Consider the following 22,897-nt stretch of genomic DNA (forward strand, 5'->3'; position numbering starts at 1 on the left):
AGAAGAAAGCCAATGGTTTCCCTTCTGTGAGTAAATGAATGATCCTTGAGTTCCTGCAGCTTATAAATCACCCTCTCTCTCTCCCTCTCCCTCTCTCTCTTTCTTTCACCATCCCTCTCTTTCTACACCAGTGAGTTATAGTGCGTTCTGGCTGCTGACTCCACTGCATGAAGAACGTTTGCACAGAGAGGAAGAAACAGACACACATCGATAACTAATCTCTCTTTATTATTTCTCCTTTGCTGAGGAGAACAAAAGGAGAAATGGAAGAGGTTTGAATTGCACCAGTGATCGAAGAAATGTTGGGAAAACAAAAATCTTCATATGTCAATAAAGAATTTTTTCTTCAGTGAAAGGAACGGGACTATCCAAGGACTATCCATGAAAGGTCCCTAAACCCTAAACTAACAGGAAGACAATCACCTCTACAATTTGAACACTGGTTTGCAGTTTCTTCCTCACTGTAAAAATCCTAGACCTTTTTGTTTTGGTTCTCTCTCTCTTATTTCACAGAACATCCATCTATCATTTAGAATTTGTCTTTCTCAGACAAAAGCTGGCAGGGTATTTATTTTACAGACTTGATGAAATAAGTCTGTGCTGAGGATGAGTTTTAATACATCACAGCCTTGAAATACTCCAGAAAAACAAATTTACCTTGAGACGTTTGTGTTTTGTCCTACTGGTGATTTAATGTAGCATAACAAGCTAAAAGAAGACTTTCTTTGTGAGTGCAGATCATGGTTTTACATACGAAGTTACCTAATGGATTGACGCACCAAAGTAAAATATTATCAGATAAAAGAGCACGGTGCAAGTGGCTTTGTGTCACTAAACAGTTGCAAAAATAATGTGTATAGTGCATGATTTATCCCTAAAAGGGAATTATTATCCCATATACAGTATGCAAGCATCATCTGTTTATCGGTGGAGCAGTTTGTTGTAGTTTTAAAGGAATAGTTCATCCATGAAAACTGTCCTTATTCCCATATAACAGAAACAGAGAATATTTCAAGGATGTTTATTGGGTTCATAGTGACCACATCTGTATGTAGCTACAAAAATAACAGCGAACAGGTTTGCCATAACATGAGGGTGAGTACATAATTATAGAATTTTAACATTTTAGTATCCCTTATGACGTGAGATGATTTATGATTTACGACATCAGATACTGAGATGTAAGATGATTTAGACACAGTAAAACAATAGTGTTATAGTCATTGATTGTTGTCCCACTGTGCTAAACTGCTCAGAGTTTTTAATGAATTATGTTCATTACATTTATTTGCAGAATACACCGATATTCAGCTATGGCCAAGTAGATGTAATGAGAACAGATTGGGCTCTTTTATTTGTTGCTTGTAACCAAATAATTTCCAGTGAATGCTCCTCTTTTTCTTCATTGTCTACTCCCGCACTTCCTCTGTCAGTCTGTTACTGAGGGAATTTGGAAATGGGACAGATGATATTCATAACTGTCTGTCTGCCACAGTTTGCAACAACAAATGCTCTGGCAGTACAGATTAAATTATTTCGTGTACAAATCATGCTGAAGGGACAGCTTGTTTATGAGTTATCAGGCTTAATTGAAATCTCTATGTGTGAATTTGCTGTCAGCTCTTTCAAACAGGTTCCTGTGGTGCGTGGGCTCGGCGCTGTTGTGCCAGGCATTGTTGCGTTTTATTTAGTCTCATTTGGAGTGGCAGATCTTTAAAGTCTGTCTCTGTCTCCATCTTTGTAGGTGGGGGATCAGATTCTGGAGGTCAATGGACGTAGTTTCTGGAGCATTTCTCATGACGAGGCCGTGCAGATCTTGAAGAATTCCCGCCACATGCTGATGACCATAAAGGACGTGGGACGGCTGCCTCACGCACGCACTGTGGTGGATGAGACCAAATGGATTCCCAGTGCACAGATTGCAGAGAGCTCGGCCAATAGCAATACCCAGAGGTGAAGCTTCAAAACACTTTTTCTAAAAGGGAAAATTTGAGGGTTTTTTTGGAGATCAGGAGACTCTCACCTGAGTTCATTCTATCAGAGCTCAGGTTCTCAGTTGTGATTCATTTGATTCATTGTGATTCATATGTCATTCATACACTTCCAAAATGGAATTGTATCACCAAATGAAATGGCAAACTATTACACTGTTGGCCAATGTTGCTTTGTCGGATTGTTTGCCACACATTTACAGTACTTATTATATAGAGTGTGTACTACTTTTTCTGAAACATTTCTCCCAAAATTAATTTGGAGAAATAAATGAAAGAATTGTTGACATACAATGAGAGTATAAAACTATTACAATTAATGTTGATGGCATAGACCAAATGCTAAATATACAGATACAGATATATGCTGAAACGTTTGATTTCCCTTAGATTTGAGTTGCTTTCTTCTCTTTCCTTCACCTTCTATTTGTTAGAAATGTAATAAAGCGCTGTAATATATACTTAGAGGAAAAACGATTGCATGTTAGGAGGTGAAGTAACACTCACTTTCCTTCTGCATGCTGAAATCTGCTTTAAGAGTCACTCGTTTTAATAGGTGATTATGAAATAAAATAATTTGAGCTAACACCATTTAATGATCCTTTACCTAATGTAATTTAGACAATTAAGTGGAAAATCAATTTATTTCTTTCCATTACTGTAATAGCTCCACTTTATGCAATATTTCAGCTTTCCTCTGAAATTCAGCTGTGGTCTCGCTCTTTTGCTAAATTATTCTCAGGTCAGTGGATCCAGTCATACAGATAGTGGGTTTGAAAGAGAGTTTCTAAATATAGCGGTGAGATGATTTTAAAGCTAGATGCAGATGTTATTGTTAGATGACGTGCCTTAGGCAGTGATGGTTGAAATGTATATATGACATGCTAGTGGGATGACAGTGGCACTATGACTCTCAGCAGGGATCTTGTCTCACTTGCTCTCTCAGTGGCCCAAATGGAAATGGTGTGCTCATTTCTAAAGTGCTCCTGTGGAAATTCAGCAAGGTGCCTTTTAGTTCCACGCTTCATTAGTCTTGTCTTCTAAGATGCATTCTGATTACTGTTTTCCAGATTTTTCTTTTTTATCCACTATATAAGTACCTTTCTCATGACAAGGGCACTGTATGATATCAGTTTGACAGCACATGTGCTTCAAATACTCACAACACAACCAAATACAGAAACGCACTGCAAATACTCACAACACATCCAAATACAGAAACGGGTTTCAAATACTCATAACACAACCACATGCAGAAACACGCTACAAATACTCACAACACAACCAAATACAGAAATGCACTGCAAATACGCATAACAACCAAATGCAGAAACACACTGCAAATACTTACAACACAACCAAATATAGATATGCCCTGCAAATAATCACAACACCTCCAAATACAGATATGCACCGCAAATACTCACAACACCTCAAAATACAGATATGCACTGCAAATACTCACAACACCTCCAAATACAGATATGCATTGCAAATACTCACAACACCTCCAAATACAGATATGCACTGCAAATACTCACAACACCTCTAAATACAGATATGCACTGCAAATACTCACAACACCTCTAAATACAGATATGCACCGCAAATACTCACAACACAATCAAATATAGAAACGCGTTTCAAATACTCGTAATAACCAAATGCAGAAACACGTTGCAAATACTTACAACACAACCAAATACAGATATGCACTGCAAATACTCACAATGCATCTAAATACAGAAACGCGTTTCAAATACTCATAACAACCAAATGCAGAAACACGCGGCAAATACTCATAATGCAATTAAATACAGAAAAGCACTGTGGATACTCACAACACAAGCAAATACAGAAACGTGCTGCAAAAACAGAAATGCGCAGCAAATACTAACACAAGCAAATATGGAAATGCACTGCAATTACTCACAACACGACCAAAAACAGAAACGTGCTGCAAAAACAGAAGCACACTGCTAATACTCACAGCATATCCAAATACAGAAACACGCTGCAAAAACAGAAATGTGCTGCAAATACTCACAATACAACCAAATACAGAAATGCGCCTCAAATACTCACAATACAACCAAATACAGAAATGCACTGTAAATACTACGAACACATACAAATACAGAAACATGCTGCAAATACTCACAACACAACCAAATACAAAAACACATTGCAAATACTCACAATACAACCAAATACAGAAATGCACTGTAAATACTCACAACAGATCCAAATAAAGAAACACGCTGCAAATACTCACAACACATCCGAATGCAGAAACATGCTGCAAATACTCACAACACAACCAAGAACAGAAATGCACTGCAAATACTCACAATACAACCTATTACAGAAATGCACTGCAAATACTCACAACACAAACCAAATACAGAAACGCGTTGCAAATACTCACAATACAACCAAATACAGAAATGCACTGCAAATACTTACAACACATCCAAATATAGAAACACGCTGCAAATACTCACAACACAATTATTAGACAGAAACGTGCTGCAAAAACAGAAACACGTTATGAATACTCAAAATACATCCAAATTCAGAAACGTGCTGCAAATACTCTTAATATACAGAAATGTGCTGCAAATAGCACAGACCACAACGAGTATTGCAGTGCTTTTTTTTGAGTTTCGAGTATTTACAGAGCATGTCTGTATTTGGTTGTGTCAAACTGACAAAGATATTTTTCTTAATTTGCAGGGTTTTTTAAAATTTGCATGTGTTTTTTTCATTTGCAGCGCATTGAGCTCTCTCTGCCACCTTACGTAACACTTATTATAAGGCACTTGCCAAATAAATTGCTACTTGTATATTAAATATTGATTTAAAATCTCACTGCTCATAAAGCTTCTCCTAAAAAAATAGTCTATTATAATATAGAAAACCAATATGCTTAGCAATGACATGACACTGTACTAGCTATTCTTTTGTTAGTATGAAAAAAGAAACCATGGAGTGATAACAGAGATGTGAAAGTATGGTGCCACTGGACAGTGGTTAAATATCTGACTACTTTGTTGTTGTTAGTTTATGCACTATTCATTTTATTTGGTCAGTTTTACTTAACAAAATCTCTCTATTTCTCTCCTAACAGTGTTCTGCCTGTTGATGTTGGAGCAGGAAGTTCAGGAAAGGTAAGGTACAAAATGCAATTTACATATACAAACGTGTTTGAATTGTTTAGATTTCATTCAGGCATCCAGGGTTAAATTTCTACTTATGTCTGTCCAAATGCCATTGCATTTGCATTACTTTCCAAGTAATGAGTCTAAGAAATAAGAATTCGTATTAAGGTCAGTGTGATATTGAAAATAGGAATTTATTGGCTCCACATCATATTACTTTGCTGTCTACCCACAGATCAAAGCAATCAAGCTTTTTGGTGTGCAAATTGAATAAACACTGCTATCTCAGAGTAAACACACTGTAATAGCAAAAAAAATGTGTGTGTTGTGTCTATGGCTGCTAATGGTGTGTGTGCCCATTACCACACATTGCACGCACATCTGTTGTCTTTGGAGGTTTTATCTGATGGTCGTTAAAGGATTGTCTTTGCACAGCTGTAAGGCTGTGATCTCTGGCTAACTCACACACATCACTCCATTACTGAGTGCAAAGGACAGCTCTGAGCTGGGAGACATCAAACTGCTCTGATTGTGTGAAGCGTCTGTCTCATCTGCTGAAGACAGGGAGGAACACTTGTATCCTGCTGGGCAAATCAAAGATCTCTTAGGGTTTGAGTGGCCTTCTCTGAGCTGTGGAGCACACATGATGTTTATCCACATGGTTGGAGTTATATTTTATCCAGGGTGACTAAAGAATGGTTAGCGGTCCCTGTGGAAGAGAAGGCGACGGGAAAATTGCTGCATATGCCATTTTTTTGTGTGATTGTCACTTATTTAGTTCAATCTTTCAACCCAAAAATGAGCTTTTGAAGTGAATTGCTTTCCCTACTGGAAATGATTATGGAGTTTGATGGCAGGCGCTCGTGTGCCCGCATACCTCTTCTTGTAACACTCTTCTATTCCATTTCCCATTCCGCGCATTCCGAGTCCTGTCAGAGGACTTTGGCACAAGTGCAGGATTTCTGAGACCCATTTATGTTCAAGGTGACCTACAGGATTGACAAGGATCTTCACTGAAGTAGTACTATAAACATATAGAGGAATGAGCCATTATCTGTAGCAGAGAAATAGAGGTGTCACTCAAGAGACCTGAAAATATATCCTCACTCACACAGCAGTGATGTTAAACAGTGATAAACTAAGAAATTATGCTTATAGTGGTGCGTATTGCATTATGCTGTGGAAGAAGGTGATTTCTCAAACTTTGTTTCCTTTTTTAGGGTTCTCATGGTCATGGAAAGCCTGAAATATCAGGGAAATTTTAAACTAGCTAGGCCTGTTTAATAAATGTGAAGATTTTAATGAAGTAATACAATAATTAAAACATTATTGCTAATAATAATTGTGCTACATAAACTCGCAATTTTGAAAAAAAAATGTGAGATAAAGGGTCGGATTTACTTTAACATTTTAATTTTGTGGCTAAAATATGAAATATGCCATTCCAAACTTATATGGAACCCAAAAGAAGCAATATGAACAATGTTCATATTATAACCAAATTTAAAATGCGTAGTGTAACAATGAATTGATAAGTGTTATAATGTATTAACTGTGGTTAAAATTATTCTTGAGATTGATCAATGCATTATGGTGCATTACAAGATATAATTAATGCATTAAAAAAAAAAAAAACTGTTATGATGCATTATATATAAAGGCTTTAAGCAAAGTGTTACCAGGTTATTTTCTGTAGCTTTTGTAGCCAGAGATTTTTGAAGACAATGGTAGGAAGTTTTTTAATATGTGCTTTTAGAGGTCAGACTGTTTTACTGTATTCATATTAATCCTGCAATTTATTATTAAGCCTGAGAGGTATTAGTGTACCACATCAAAATGTGCAGTGTTGTGTTGTCAGGACTTAAAAAGAGAACCAAATCTGAACTTTCATCTAAATCAGCATAGCTCATTGTGTCAGAGCACCTACACTAACCACTAAGCCACTGCTCTATCTCATATACACACTGTTAACCATGTAAATAAGTTGTTTTTTTCTGTTGCATGGCAAACCCATGCATTTTAAACTCATGATGTTTTTCAGATTAATGTTGATTAAAAGCTTTTCTCAAATTAAGCCATAAATTTATCCGGAGCAGCCACTGTTTCTCTTTTCACAGTAATCAGCTAGTTCATAATTGTGGATTGGAGACAAGGCATACTAATTCACCGTTACTCAGACGACTTCAGGCTTACACAATTATATTTGAACGAGGACAGTCAAATGGATGCAGCGATCAATGCTGAAACATAAATTAAGCAATCGTTTATTTGCTAATTTGTTGTTAATGCTTGTGCTAAAAAGGCAATGGCGGCATCTACAGTTGAGGTCAAAAGTTTACATACACCTTGCAGAATCTGCAAAATGTTAATTATTTTACCAAAGTAAGAGGGATCATACAAAAAGCATGTTTTTGTTTACTTAGTACTGACCTGAATAAGATATTTCACATAAAAGACGTTTTTAGTAATAGTTGTCCATGAGTCCCTTGGTTGTCCTGAACAGTTAAACTGCCTGCTGATCTTTAGAAAAATCCTTCAGGTCCCACAAATTCTTTGGTTCTGTCACGGTTGGGTGTGGCAAGGAAACGCACGAAAACGAGATTAACACGAACAGGAATCTTATAAAGGGTGGTAAATCAGACACAGACAGGTGAAGCAAATTAACTAATTGGGACACAATGAGGGCAGGAAGAACCAAATATGGGCACAACAGGGAAAAACCAACATAAACAGTCCAAAGGGTGTTACATCACTCCCCCCTCCTGGAAGGCGCGACCTCGCGCCGTGGAAAAAAAAATAGAAAACAAAAAGGGAGTGGACGTGGGATAGTAACAAAGTCATAGTGGGAGGAGGCTCTGGTGGCGGACGGACTTCCAGGAGGAGGACAATAAACAAACTCCAGGGTGGTGATGACGGAGGGAGGAGCCAGTGAGAACTCAGGAGAGACCCGGAGCAGGAAGAGCCATGAGAGACCCAGGCCGCAGCCATGATGGTGGCCCACGGTGGAGTTGACGGAGGGAGGAGCCATGGTGGAGGAAGGGCTGACGACTCCAGGGGGCCGACTGACGGTGGCGGAGCAGGTGGAGGTGGAGCCCGAGGCAGAGATGGAGAGCCGATGGTCCAGGGCAACTCGGAGGATCCGGAGGGCTGAGGTGGAGCCCAAGGCTCTGGTGACCGAGGCGGAGGTGGAGCTCCGGAGGTCCGCAGCGGAAGGGGAGCAACCAAGGATAAAGGTGGAGCTGGAGGGAGGGAGGAGCCGGTGGGATGGAGCGACAAGGCAGAGCCGGAGGAGCGGAGTCCTGAGGCGAAGGCAGGACAACGACCGACCAAGGTGGAGCCGGAGGGACGAGGGAGCCCGGTGGAGCTGGTGGGCCGACGGGCGACGGTGGAGATGAGGGAGCTGAGAGTCGGGGTGGAGCCGCTGGGTCGGAGGACCGAGGCAGAGTCTGGGACTCAGAGGCCGGAGGTGAGCTGAGGGTGAGCAGATGGGCCGCCAGGAGACAGCAGTGGCGGGACTGAGGCCACAGAATCAATAGATGGAGATGACAGAGGAAGGGTGGGTGGGAAATCCAGGCAGTCAGGTAATTTAGATGGTGGAAGAAGAGTGGGCATGTCTTCATCTACATCTTCCAAGATATTAGTCAAATCTTGTTCCAGAACAATTAGTCCCAGATTCGGGTTGTCAGGCAGTTTAGATGGTGGAAGAAGAGCGGGCATGTCTTCATATACATCTTCAAAGAAATTAGTCAAATCTTGTTCCAGAACAATTAGTCCCAGATCCAGGCATTGCTCACCCTCAGTGGTGGTGCAGTAGGCGGTGCTGTCCTCAGCACCCTCACGCCCATCTGGAACGTCCACCGTCGCAGGCTCTGTGGCCGGCTCTCGCACCTGGTCAGACAGGAGAGGCTCTGGCTCCTGGGCGATCCACAGCTCTGTCGCTCCACATGGCGATGACTCGTCGGTCACGCTGGGCTCTGGCTCTCCGTCCACGGTGGGCTCGGGCTCATGCTCCGCGAAACGGGGTGATGGTTGGCTGGATTCTGGGTCTGGAGTAGGGCTGGTGTCGTCCTCCACGGTCCGCGAAGATCTGCTGGACACCAGCACCCACTCAACAGGCGGCGAGGCTCTCTCGAGGACCTTTTCCAGATAGCTGAGCTCGTGTGGTCGGGTTAAGTCCAGTTAGATAGAACGAGCAAAGGCTGCTGACCGGGTAGTGTGTCATGGAGGCGAGGAACATAAAGTCCTTGGTGTGGTCCTCGAGAGAGCGATTCCCCTGCTCCAGGAGAGGGAGGAGGACGACAGGGAGATCCATAATGGGGTAAAACAGAAAATAAAACACTGACTAAAAAACGAAAAGAAAATGTGGGGAAAACGCCGCTTAACTTTTGCAGGTCCAATCTTCTGTTATGGTTGGGTGTGGCAAGGAAACGCACAAAGACGAGATTAACACGAACAGGAATCTTTAATCAAATCCAAACTGGTAATTCCAACAAGGGCAGGAGAACACACAACCAAAATAACCTTGAGATCGGACACGGAACTAGAACTGAGAACAACTTATAAAGGGTGGTAAATCAGACACAGACAGGTGAAGCAAATTAACTAATTGGGACACAACAAGGGCAGGAAGAACCAAATATGGGCACAACAGGGAAAAACCAACATAAACAGTCTAAAGGGTGTTACAGGTTCTCAGCATTTTTGTGTATTTGAACCCTTTCCAACAATGACTGTATGATTTTGAGATCAATCTTTTTACACTGAGGACAACTGAGGAACTCATATGCAACTATTACAGAAGGTTCAAACGTTTACTGGTGCTTCAAAAGGAAACAATGCATTAAGAGCCAGGGGGTGAAAACTTTTTGAATTTGAAGATCAGGGTAAAACGAGTATCTTGTGTAGCTTCTGAAGGGCAGTAATAAATGAAAATATATGATATTTGGGCAAAATAAGAAAAATGTACACATCTTCATTCTGATCAAAAGTTTACACCCCTGGCTCTTAATGCTTCGTTTTTACTTCTGGAGCATCAGTGAGCATTTGAACCTTCTGTAATAGTTGCATATGAGTCCCTCAGTTGTCCTCAGTTTGAAAAGATTGATCTCAAAATCATACAGTCAATGTTGGAAGGGGTTCAAACGCTAAAAAATGCTAAAAAAAAAAATGCTAAAAAAAATGCTAAAAAAAATGCTAAAAAAAAAAATACTAAAAAAAAAAGAATTTGTGGGACCTGAAAGATTTTTTTCTGAAAAACAGTGGGCAGTTTAACTGTTCAGGACAAACAAAGGACTGATGAACAACTATCACTAAACAAAAAAACACAGCTGTGGATCATTCAGGTAACAACACAGTATTAAGAATCAAGCATATGTAAACTTTTGAACAAGGTCATTTTTATAAATGCAACTATTATTTTCTCTTGCAGACTATATGTAAATGTCTTTTATATGAAATACCTTATTCAGGCCAGTACTAAATAAAAAAAAAATAACATGCATTTTGTATGATCCCTCTTACTTTGGTAAAATAATTAACATTTTGCAGATTCTGTAGTGTATGTAAACTACTGACCTTAACTGTATAAGCTATGGAGATTTAGAGTCAAGGTGAAAAGTTAGAGAGGTGTTTTAACATTATTTCCCAGAGCATAACAGCTGAGCTTACATGAGACAAGAGGAGTGATTAGTTTAAAGACCATCAGACCTTTTATATGGTTGTTGGACTCAAATTGTATTTTGTCTCAGTAACCTTAAGCAGTTTGTTTAGCTTGTTTGGTCACGCCTGAATTACCCCTCTCAGTCCCAAACATGCTGCTTTAGGCTGCGCTGCCTGCTGCCCTCCCCTCCTGTCCCCTGCGCCTCGGGCCTGGCACGCTTTTATTTTGTTGGAATGAGCCTAAATCTTCCATCATTCAGCGGGCAGTCGAGAGGGCCTTGTTCTATAAGGCTTCACAGAACAGATACAATACAAGCTGTCCATCATGTGTAGCCTGAAGAATCAGAGCTTCAGCAAGCCTGAGCAAATCTCTTCAATAGGACTTATGTAGGTCACCCAAATTACACCTGGTTGAACACTATTGTGTGCCCAAAGTGCCAGTCTCCCCTCTGACTGTCTGTGTCAGTAGGTGTACTGTTTACACTTTAAAAAAAAGAGTTTTAGAAGTTGTAAAATTATTTTACAAGAATATTTTATACTTCAAAATGTTAATTTCAACATTAATGGAGTGTGTTTGAAGTCCCCATGAAATCAAAATTGAAGTTTTTTTTGTTTTTTTTTTAGTACGGATGTGTTAGCCTTAAGGTTATCTATAAGCTTGTGTGCTCCAAAACAATGACATAATTCACATTTAGATATAAGCATTCAAAACTTACAGTCTCTAAATTCCGCCAGTATGGATCAACAATTTTGATGACATCACCCTGCACTTCAGCTTCTCATTAAATTTCTGTCCAATTAAATGCTGTCTAAAACCTGAAGCATCCCTCCCCATACTCTATAAATACACATGCTAAAGCTGCGTCTGAAATCGGTTTTACTGAGAACTTGTTCACAGTTAGTATTTTCTGTATTGTAAATGGGGCAGTGCACCATATAGGAGTGTAAATATGCTTTCCATTGGGGCAAAAGAAGATGGTTTCCCGTTGTCACATGAACAGCCACAGCACGCACACAGTGTGCTCCGGTCCACAGACACAAAAACAGAGCAGATCACGTCTGTGAATCAGTGCAGACCATGAAACGTTTCAGACACATTTGAAATCTACACAGAATGCTACATTTTGTAGCTACATGGGTGAGATTAAGAGAAAATGGTTAGACAAACGGCGCTAATGAGTAGAAGAGATAACACCAGTGCCATGTACCAACATAAATGACACAATTTTCAAATTAGATATCCTCATCCTCATTTTGCTTTAGTAACAGTTTAATATTGAATCTAAAGGGGTAATCTGAGACTGAGTCTGTCATAAACTGTCAAAAGCAGCTTTACCAAACTCAACAGCTCTGGCCCAAGCTATGTTATAAAACAAATCGCTATTGGCTATTTAAAAAAAGGGGTGGGGCTGCTTGATATGTCCCAGCCTATTTTCCTGTTTCAGTTGAAATTACACCAACACATAAAATAGTGCTTAAGTGGACATTTAAGTGCTATTCCTTTGCAATTATTTGTGATATTTCTTAGCATTTTTCGAGTGAAAAATTATAGAAAATACATGCTTTTTGCTGTTTCATTTTGCTTCATATTTCAAATCTAGTAGCTTACACAGAGCACAAGATGTGTAGTGTTAGCAAATTGCCAACCTGGGGCCAGTTGCATAAAAGGTTAAGACTAGTCTTAAAAGTAAGTCAGCTAATTTTTTCTTTAAAACTGGTCATCATTATTTAAATTCAGTTACATAAAAATGTAGATTAGTCTAAGCTGAATGCAAAAAATAAGACTGATTACCCTTTGGCTAACCGCTAGTTGGTCAAACTAGTTCTTAAGACACTGTCTTAACATAGAGGCTAAGTTTATGCAACTGGCCCCTGGTCTCATGACGAAAATGTACCTCTGGGAAATTTTTTGCAAGACGTACCACCATTTTTGAATCTCTCATCTTTCAACTCTTTCATCATGAGTCATGTTTTTGATGGGATTCGAACCCAAGGATTCTGCATCTTAAGTCCAATTCCATGCCAGCTGAGCCACCAAACAAGCTTGCTACGTCCTGTGCTTGTTACAACTGTGTACGAAAACTATTACCAGTGCTCGCTGTTTTACCACCTCTAGTGTTCATTTCTGTTGGAAATTGCAGTAATATGTACTTACTGGTACGTATTTCGCATCTTACGAATTAGTTCTCAGAGGTACGTTATCGTCATGAGACCAGGTAGCAAATTGCAGAGATCTTTATGATTTAGCTGCATGACTTTTAAACATTGATAATAATGAGAATTTTTTCTGAATATACACTGAAGACTGAAGTAATGGCTGCTGAAATTTCAGCTTTTCCATCACAGAAATAAATAATGTTTTAAAATATATTCACAAAAAAGTGATTTTAAATTGTAAAAATTCACAATGTTGCTGTTGTGACTTAGTGAGCATTAGAGACTTCTTAACCCCACACTTTTAACTGGTATTGTGTATGTTTGCAATTTCTGGAGTGTGAGTAAAAAAAACTGAATCGAGTGAACTGTTTCTTTAAGTATAAGTATAGTGTTTCACAAAGAACAGCATCACTTTATTTGTCTGGGTCACACCCACATATTATTATAGATGTTTGATTGTCTAATGTAATTTGTCACATAATCATGACAAAGAGTCTGTCTCGTCTGTTCTTGACGTAACTCTCTTAGCCCTGTATCCAGATCTGAGTCATATATATTTAAATAAACAAAGTCAGACCTTGTGACATCAGCATCTATAGTCATCGCCACTGCAACATATAATACTTCCTCTAAATCACCATGGCTCTTTATACTTGAAAAACAGCTAGACATTTTCCATGGTGGAACTGAGACGGGTAATGTACGTTTGTTGTGGGTTACGAGTCTGTCTGTAGGGTGCTTGTGTATGTGTATTTAAACTTGAGAGTTAAATTGGCAGAGACACTCTTGCCCTGGGTTATTGATTAAGGCTGGCACAGTGGAACACCAAGGGACAGTTTTAGTGATCAGGGCTGTGGATCAGCAATATCCAGGAATGAGGGCAGTAATGAGGGATGGATGGTCCTCTCCAGACTCCTGGCATCATCAGTCCAGGCTTTTTGAGATAAAGTGCAAACCAGTGTGCCAAATTAAACCTGCTACTGTCCTTCATGTAAAATGAGATTTTTCAGCTGATATCAGTGTTTAAAATCCGTGGCACGATAATCAATTTGTGCAGGCTATTAAGATTTTATTGTAAATTACATATTTTCCCCTGGGTACAGTTCAAACTTCTGGACTTAGGGCCTCATATGATGTAAGTAAATCACCTATATGTGGATGTTTGATAATTTCCCAAATGTCCCTTTGAATGATTTATAAAAAGTCTGTAGAGTATATCTACACTACTGTTAAAAAGTTTGGAGTCAGTAAGATTTCATGTGTTTTTGAAAGTTTCTTATGCTCACCAAAGTTGCATTTATTTGATAAAATTGTGAAATATGATTACACTGACCGAAATTATAAATGTAACACTTTTGTTTTTGCCCCCATTTTTCATGGGCTGAACTCAAAGATCTAACTATAGACTTTTTCTATGTACACAAAAGGCCTACTTCTCTCAAATATTGTTCACAAATCTGTCTAAATCTGTGTTAGTGAGCACTTCTCCTTTGTCGAGATAATCCATCCACCCCACAGGTGTGGCATATCAAGATGCTGATTAGACAGCATGATTATTCAACAGGTGTGCCTTAAGCTGGCCACAATAAAAGGCCACTCTAAAATGTGCAGTTTTACTGTATTGGGTGTGTCCGGGGGGGTCTAAAAACCAGTCAGTATCTGGTGTGACCACCATTTGCCTCACGCAGTGCAACAGTGTTGTTGATTGTGGCCTGTGGAATGTTGGTCCATTCCTCTTTAATGGCTGTGCGAAGTTGCTGGATATTGGCAGGAACTGGAACACGCTGTCATAAACGCCGATCCAGAGCATCCCAAACATGGCCATGCAAGAGGCCATGTTTTCAGCTTCCAGGAATTGTGTACAGATCCTTGCAACATGGGGCTGTGCGTTATCATGCTGCAACATGAGGTGATGGTCGTGGATGAATGGCACAACAATGGGCCTCAGGATCTCGTCACGGTATCTCTGTGCATTCAAAATGCCATCAATAAAATGCACCTGTGTTCGTTGTCCATAACATACGCCTGCCCATACCATAACCCCACCGCCACCATGGGCCACTCGATCCACAACGTTGACATCAGCAAACCGCTCACCCACACAACGCCATACACGCTATCTGCCATCTGCCCTGTACAGTGAAAACCAGGATTCATCCGTGAAGAGAACAACAGAACAACAGAAGCACTGGCCCACTCAAGTTGGTTACAACCTTGAACTGCAGTTAGGTCGATACCCCGATGAGGACGACGAGCATGCAGATGAGCTTCCCTGAGATGGTTTCTGACAGTTTGTGCAGAAATTATTTGGTTATGCAAACCGATTGTTGCAGCAGCTGTCCAAATTCTCTGAAACGCCTTTGAGATGGCTTATGGTAGAGAAATTAACATTCAATTCACGGGCAACAGCTCTGGTGGACATTCCTGCAGTCAGCATGCCAATTGCACGCTCCCTCAAAACTTGCAACATCTGTGGCATTGTGCTGTGTGATAAAACTGCACATTTTAGAGTGGCCTTTTATTGTGGCCACCTTAAGGCACACCTGTGCAATAATCATGCTGTCTAATCAGCATCTTGATATGCCACGCCTGTGAGGTGGATGGATTATCTCGCCAAAGGAGAAGTGCTCACTAACACAGATTTAGACAGATTTGTGAACAATATTTGAGAGAAATAGGCCTTTTGTGTACATAGAAAAAGTCTTAGATCTTTGCATTCAGCTCATGAACAATGGGGGCAAAAACAAAAGTGTTGCGTTTATAATTATGGTCAGTGTACAAATTAAAATGACTTGTTTCTATTTTAATGCATTTTAAAATGTAATTTATTCCTGTGATGCAAAGCTGAATTTTCAACAGCCATTACTCCAGCCTTCAGTGTCACATGATCCCTCAGAAATCATTCTAATTAATTTGGTGCTCAAGAAACTTTTCTCCTTATTATTATTATTATTATTAGTTGAAAATGGTTATGCAGCTTAATGATGTGTGAAAAGTGTGGACTTTTTTTGGATCAATATATTAAAAGAAACTGGAAATATGCCCATGCGCATTTTAGAAATGAGGCCCCAGGTGTCAGGTACTCTAATAAGCACTCTACCATGCAACTAATAACCAACTATTCTCTGTTATTTATACAGCAATCATGTTGATTAGTTACTTTATAATGTGAGGCTGGCTACAGTGTGAGGTGGGAAAGAAGGACATGTGCTTTCTGATGGCAGCAGGTTGAAAACATGCATTTTTCAGCACTGTGCAGAACACTAAGAAAGGGCCAAGAGACACAACAATTGGATGAATTAGGCTGTCTGCGTTACAGCCATACACATTTCATACTGAATAATTTGAGTTTGATCATGAATTGGTCTGAAGAAGTTTGTACCATTGACTATGCGAGTAGAGAAAGAAAATAGGAAATCCTTGAGGAAGGGAAAAGATGCTCCTCTTTTCTTCAAATGGGAGCGCTCAAGGACAGACACAACTGAATACGAAAAAAATATTGATTTTGCAAGCAAACCACAACGTTTGTCGGAGCAAACTGATCTATCTGTCTCATTCTCATACTCTTTCCCTAAAGTACTGTTTCCAAGTTTTAGAGTTATAAAATATTTTTATCTTATAGATATCGCTTACCAAGGCTGCAGGAATTTTATCACGTCTAGTCTTCACTGTCACATGATCCTTTAGAAATCATTGTAATATCTGATTTGGTGGTCAAGAAACATTTCTTATTCTTGTGACTTGTTGACTCTTACTCTTGTGTGGAAAACGTAATACATTTTTCAGGGTTTTCTAATGAATAGAACATTTAAAAGTACAGTACTTATTTGAAATAAGTTTTTTTTTTTTTACAGTGTACCAATGTACACTACCAAAAGTTTTTCAACAGGAAGATTTTTAATGTTTTTTAAAGAAGAATTTATTTGATCCAAAGTGCAGCAAAAATGTACAATTTTGAAATATTTGTACTATTTAAAATAACTGTTTTCTATTTTAAAATGTATTAAAATATAAGTTATTCTTGTGATTTTAAAGCTCAATTTTTAGCATCATCCTTCAGAAATCATTGTAATGTTCTGATTTGCTGCTCAAAAAATATTTTTTATTATTATGTTGAAAACAGCTGAGTAGATTTTTTCAGGTTTCTTAAATGAATAGAAAGTTCAGAAGAACAGCATTTATCTGAAATAGAAATCTTTTGTAACATTATAAATGTCTTTATCATTACTTTGCTCAGTTTAAAACATCCTTGCCTTTTTTTTAATTAAATAAATATTTTTGACTGGTAGTGAAAATATCTTTACTGTCGCTTTTTGAATCAATTTATTGCATCTTTGTTGAATATATATATATATATTTTTTTACTTAACTTTTTAATGGTAATGTGTATTTATATATAACTGTGAAATTATATTTGATCCTGGACCACAAACCCAGTCTTAAGTAGCACAGGTATATTTGTAGCAACAGCCAATAATACATTGTATGGGTCAAAATTATTGATTTTCCTTTTATGCCAAAAATCATAAGGATATTAAGCAAAGATCATATTCCATGAAGATATTTTGTAAATTTTCTACTGTAAATATATCAAAACTTAATTTTTGATTAGTAGTATGCATTGCTAAGAACTTTATTCGGACACATTTTTTTAAAAGATTTTTTTTTTTTTTTTGCCATTTTTTGCCTTTATTGAGACAGGACAGATCAGAATTGACAGGAAGTGAAGTGGGAGAGAGGGGGTGGGGGGTGGGATCGGGAAAGGTCCTCGGGTCGGGGTTCAAATACGGGACGCCCGGACTGCAACGGCTCTATATGTTGGCATGCTGCCCACAAGGCTGTCGGTGCCGACTATTCGGACAACTTTAAAGGTGATTTTCTCAATATTTAGATTTTTTTTTTTTTTGCACCCTCAGATTCCAGATTTTCAAATAGTTGTATCTCGGCCAAATATTGTCCTATCATTATAAATAAATACATCAATGGAAAACATGTTTATTCAGCTTTCAGGTGATGTATAAATCTCGATTTTTTTAAAAAAATACTCTTATGACTGGTTTTGTGGTCCTGTGTTACATATATAATTGATTATTTTATGTAAACAAAATTACCTTTCTTAAAGGGATAGTCTACCCAAAAATGAACATTTTGTGTATTAATTACTCACCCTCATGTTATTCCAAACCCGTAAGATCTTAGATCATCTTCATAACACAAATTAAGATATTTTTGATGAAATCCAAGAGCTTTCTGACCCTCCATAGACAGCAATGCAACTTCCACGTTCAGAAAGTTAGTAAGGACATCATTAAAATAGTTCATAGTTTGAGTGTTTGGTTTCAAAATGATTGAATTATCATAGTTTTACAACTTATGATAGTTCCAGGGAGTCAGTAGTTCACTGCACAAAATAAATTGTGCTGTACACAGCCATATTCATCCTTCTTGCAAATGAAACTGTATTATTTGTAGTCTGGTTCAAGGTTGAATTGGACCATTGTTGTCAGCAGCAAAAGATATGTGAAGCATTTTCACTTCCCTTTTAAAAGTTGTTAACTATGTGTGATTATATAATTAGATGTTCAAGCATTGTTTTGTACTGCTGTCTGAGACCATATCAGACCCATTTTAACGACCCACTAGCTGAGAAGCACAGCTGTGCGTTGTTGAACACATCTGTCTCTGTTTTGTCTCACGCTGAACTTTTGTAGGTTTGTGTTCTGAATGTCTTTAAAATGTTTCTTACCTGAAGATTTTATTTCTCGCAGTAAGTCACCAGCTAGACACTGAGGGGGCATAGATATACAATGCATGGTGTTTCAAAGTTTGTTGTTTTTATAGCAATAGCAGCGCTGGGAGATGTGGAACGACTTGGATAGAGGCAGTAAGAGGAGAGAGAGAGGAAGCTTGTTGACAGAGATTGGAGTTATCGTGATGTAGGTTTGATTAAGGAGAACGTCTAAAAGTAGTAAGCAGAGAAGGGGCATGTTTTCAAAGAGAAGGTGCATGAGAGAGAGAGAGAGAGAGAGAGAGAGAGAGAGTTTGTTACCCCAGGGTATGTAGCATTACATATTAGACATGGCTGACTGGTGAGGTCTCAGCGATGCAGTCCTACAGCTGCTATTCTCTCTTTCCCATGAGTGCCTGCTGCCCACACACTGACCTGAACATGCACATTACATCAGTTCATATCAACTACATGGTGTGACTAATGATTGCACAACTATTTTATTCCACTGTAGCACAACGTGCTACTATTTGCTTATTTTCATTTATGAAAATAACTTAGTAACCTTGGCTTTATCCAAAACCGAAGCTACCTGCTTTCCCAGACTTCAAAGGTAGTGTTTTAATATGAAATATCTCCTAAGGGTTTCAGACAGGATTCCAAGACACCATAACATCATGCAAAATGATTTTAAAAAAATCATGTGAGCTTAACAAGCAAACATTTAGTGACTAAAATAATAATTTTTTAATAGAAGTCAAAAATTACAATTGCATACAGGGTTATTATAGTGGAGTTTTTTTTTTTTTTTTTTTATTTCAGGTATAACTGTAAAGCATTTCTTATTTTCATTGAACACCTTGAATACTAAAATAACTAAAACTGAAAGAAAAATGAATGAAAACTTGATAGATATAAACCAGTAACCAATAAAAATGACAAACACACAACAGAATTACTAAAACTTTAACTAAAATGAAAAAGGAAAAATAATTCAAATAATATTTACTATAATACATTACATTTTGAATATTGAAATTATTGAAATCTATGAAATTATTTAAAAAATAGTGTATGAAATCTTAATAAGTCACTGAATCATTAATTAAAACAATAAGTTCAAAACAGGGTTTTTATAGTTAACTAAAAAAAGACCTAACATATTTGTTGCTTGAAATAAAATTAACTGAATTATATAAACTATATAAACTAAAAACGAAAAAGAAAACTAATTCAGATGTTATTAAAGTATTATTTAAAATAATACATTAAAATAAGTAAAATAATAGTTTTTAGTAGAATTTTGAATATTGGTGTATTAAATGATAAAAAAAATAGTGTATGAAATTTTATTAAGTCATTGATTCATTCATACAATTAGTTCAAAACAGGATTTTTATAGTTTTTTAGACTTAACATATTTGTTGCTTGAAATAAAATTAAAATGAACTGAATTACATAAACTTTATAAACTAAAAACAAAAAAGGAAAACACATTCAAATATTATTCAAATATTATTTAAAATAATACATTAAAATAGCAGTTTTTAATAGAATTTTGAGTATTGGTATATTTAATTATTTTAAAAAATTGTGTATTCAATTAGTTCAAAACAAGTTTTTATAGTTAACTAAAAAAAAGACCTAACATATTTGTTGCTTGAAATAAAATAAAAAATAAAATTAACTTAATTATATAAATCATATAAACTAAAAACAAATAAGGAAAACTAATTAAAATATTATTAAAATATTACTTAAAATAATACATTAAAATAACATTTTTTAATTTAAAATACAGTAAAACTAATTCAATTATTATTCAAATAATATTTAAAATAATACATTAAAATAACTAAAATAACAGAATTTTGAATATTGATAGATGCCATGATAAAAAAAAAGTGTATGAAACCTTGAGTCATTAAATCATTCATTAAAACAATGTGTTCAAAATTGGGTATTTACAGTCAAACAAATTTGTTGCTTGAAATAAAATTAAAATTAGCTTTATTTCAGCTAAATATTTTTCATTTTCATTTGATTTGTTTACCTAAATAACGATGTACTAAAATAACTAAAATTAAAACTGAAATAAAATACTAAAATATATAGTTTTTTTTTTATTGAAATTAATAAAAATAACAAAAATAAAAAACAAAATAACCAAAATTAAAATGAAAGTGGAAAGTATAAAAATAAAAGGTATTAATAAAAAAATAATAGCTATAATAGAATCTCTGTGATACTAAATTAACATGGCTGATAATGAAATAATTAGTTCAAAAACAAAGTTAGTTCAAAGAGTTCATTTGCAAAAACAATTTTGAAAAATCATGTTTTTTCATTGTGCATTCTAATTAATCTCAATCAAACTGCAGTTGGGTTATTTTGATTAGGTAAAAAATAACAACAAAAAATACAGCTAACTAACACAATAAAATAAAAAAACATGATTTTTATCTGTTTTTGCAAATAAACTCTTCAAAGTGAAGGCATCTTTGATGCAAACATATGATTGGACAAAAAAACATGTTACGTGCCTGTACAACATTGTACATGTATACACACCCTGTAGTTTTATCTTCTCTCTTTTGCAGTCAATCTGTTGTAAAAGTGTTGTGCCAGCAGTCGGAGCGGTACGTGCAGGAGCCTGGAGCTCACTGGAGGAACAGGCGTACATGCTTTTGACAGAGACAGAGAGACAGACCATGAGCTATTACATTCAAGAGTACCAGCGCGCGCACATCGGAGTAGAGCCTCTGGCCATGGCCCTGTTTGAACTCTTCAACACACATGCCAAGGTGAGGCTGACAGCAAAAAATCCTCTGAAGAATTACTAACAACCATTAATGCCATGGTCTATGCCAGCAGCCTTGTAATATAATGCACAGTGTCACTGAAAACTCTTAGTTTTGTCGTTAGCATTGCATTTAAATGAAAAACCTGTCATATTTTGGATGATTTCAGGTGTTTTATTTAATGATCTCTTGGCTGTTCCTGCTCCCCAGCTGTCCTTGCTGGCTGAGGTGCGGGCTCTGATCGCTCCGCAGGATCTGGAGCGATTCGACGGGCAGGTGTTACATCGTGAGATGGAGGCTTGGAGAGCTCGGCACGGAGGACAGGGCCTCCTGCACCCTGATACTATTTGCATCACCCATCCAGAGGGCCACATCCCTGCTGCCTGCCAGCTGACCACTGCAGTCCCTGGCTACAACAAGGCACGTGGATGTGCAAGCATCATTTGGCATTGTGCAGTGCTGTGAATATTAACATGCACTGCTGGATGAAGTAAAAGTACAAATACCCTGTTTAAATATTACACTGGTAAAATAAGTACTCCTTTTAAATTTCCACGTGAGTAAAAGTACAAAACTATAGTTACATACACTGCTGGTCAAAAGTTTTTTAACTCTCTTATGCTCATCAAGGCTGCATTTACTTGATCAAAAATACAGAAAAAACAGTAATATTGTGAAAATATTATTATAGGTTAAAATAATGGTTTTCTATTTTGATATATTTTAAAATAGAATTTATTCCTGTGATGCAAAGCTGAATTTTCATCAGCCACTACTCCAGTCTTCAGTGTCACATGATCCTTCAGAAATCATTCTAATATGCTGATTTATTACTGTTATTATCAGTGTTGGCAACAGTTGTGCTTCTTAATTATTTTGGAACCTGTGATTCTTTTTTTCAGGATTCTTTAGTGAATAAAAAAATAAAGTTAAAAAAGAACAGCATTTATTCAAAATAGAAATCTTTTCTAACAATATAAGTACTTACCATCTCATTTTATCAATTTATCACATCCTTGGTGAATAAAAGTATTCATTTCTTTTCAAAAAAAAAAAAAAAAAAAAGATTTACTGACCACATAAAAATTAAAAGGTAGTTTATATTGTTACAAAAGATTACTATTTTAAATAAATGCTGTTCTTTTTAACTTTTGATTTATTAAAGAAATAATGCTGAAAATTCGGCTTTGCATCACAGGAATAAATAACATTTTAAAATATGTTTACATAGAAAACTGTTATTTGACATTGAAATAATATTTCACTGTATTACTCTTTTTTTCTGGATTTTTGATCAAGTAAATGCAGCCTTGATGAGCATAAGAATATTTAAAAAAATAGAAAAAAAAAATAAAAAAAAATATTTCTAATCCCAAACTTTTGAATGTAAGTGTAATATTT

The 22,897-nt window shown here is 37.0% G+C and overlaps 1 protein-coding gene across 1 annotated transcript in view; it reads left to right on the forward strand.

Moving 5' to 3' along the window:
• The window catches only part of whrnb (whirlin b), a 78,521-nt gene that overhangs the window by 40,572 nt on the left and 15,052 nt on the right, over positions 1 to 22,897 (forward strand). Inside the window, exons 4-7 of the mRNA XM_051110297.1 lie at positions 1,745 to 1,953; positions 5,122 to 5,161; positions 21,296 to 21,499; positions 21,707 to 21,916. Of these exons, the coding sequence (XP_050966254.1) occupies positions 1,745 to 1,953; positions 5,122 to 5,161; positions 21,296 to 21,499; positions 21,707 to 21,916 (663 nt within the window). The remainder of the gene's footprint in view (positions 1 to 1,744; positions 1,954 to 5,121; positions 5,162 to 21,295; positions 21,500 to 21,706; positions 21,917 to 22,897) is intronic.

Source organism: Labeo rohita, chromosome 5 (assembly GCF_022985175.1).
Source record: "Labeo rohita strain BAU-BD-2019 chromosome 5, IGBB_LRoh.1.0, whole genome shotgun sequence".
In the NCBI taxonomy this organism is placed as follows: Eukaryota; Metazoa; Chordata; class Actinopteri; order Cypriniformes; family Cyprinidae; genus Labeo; species Labeo rohita.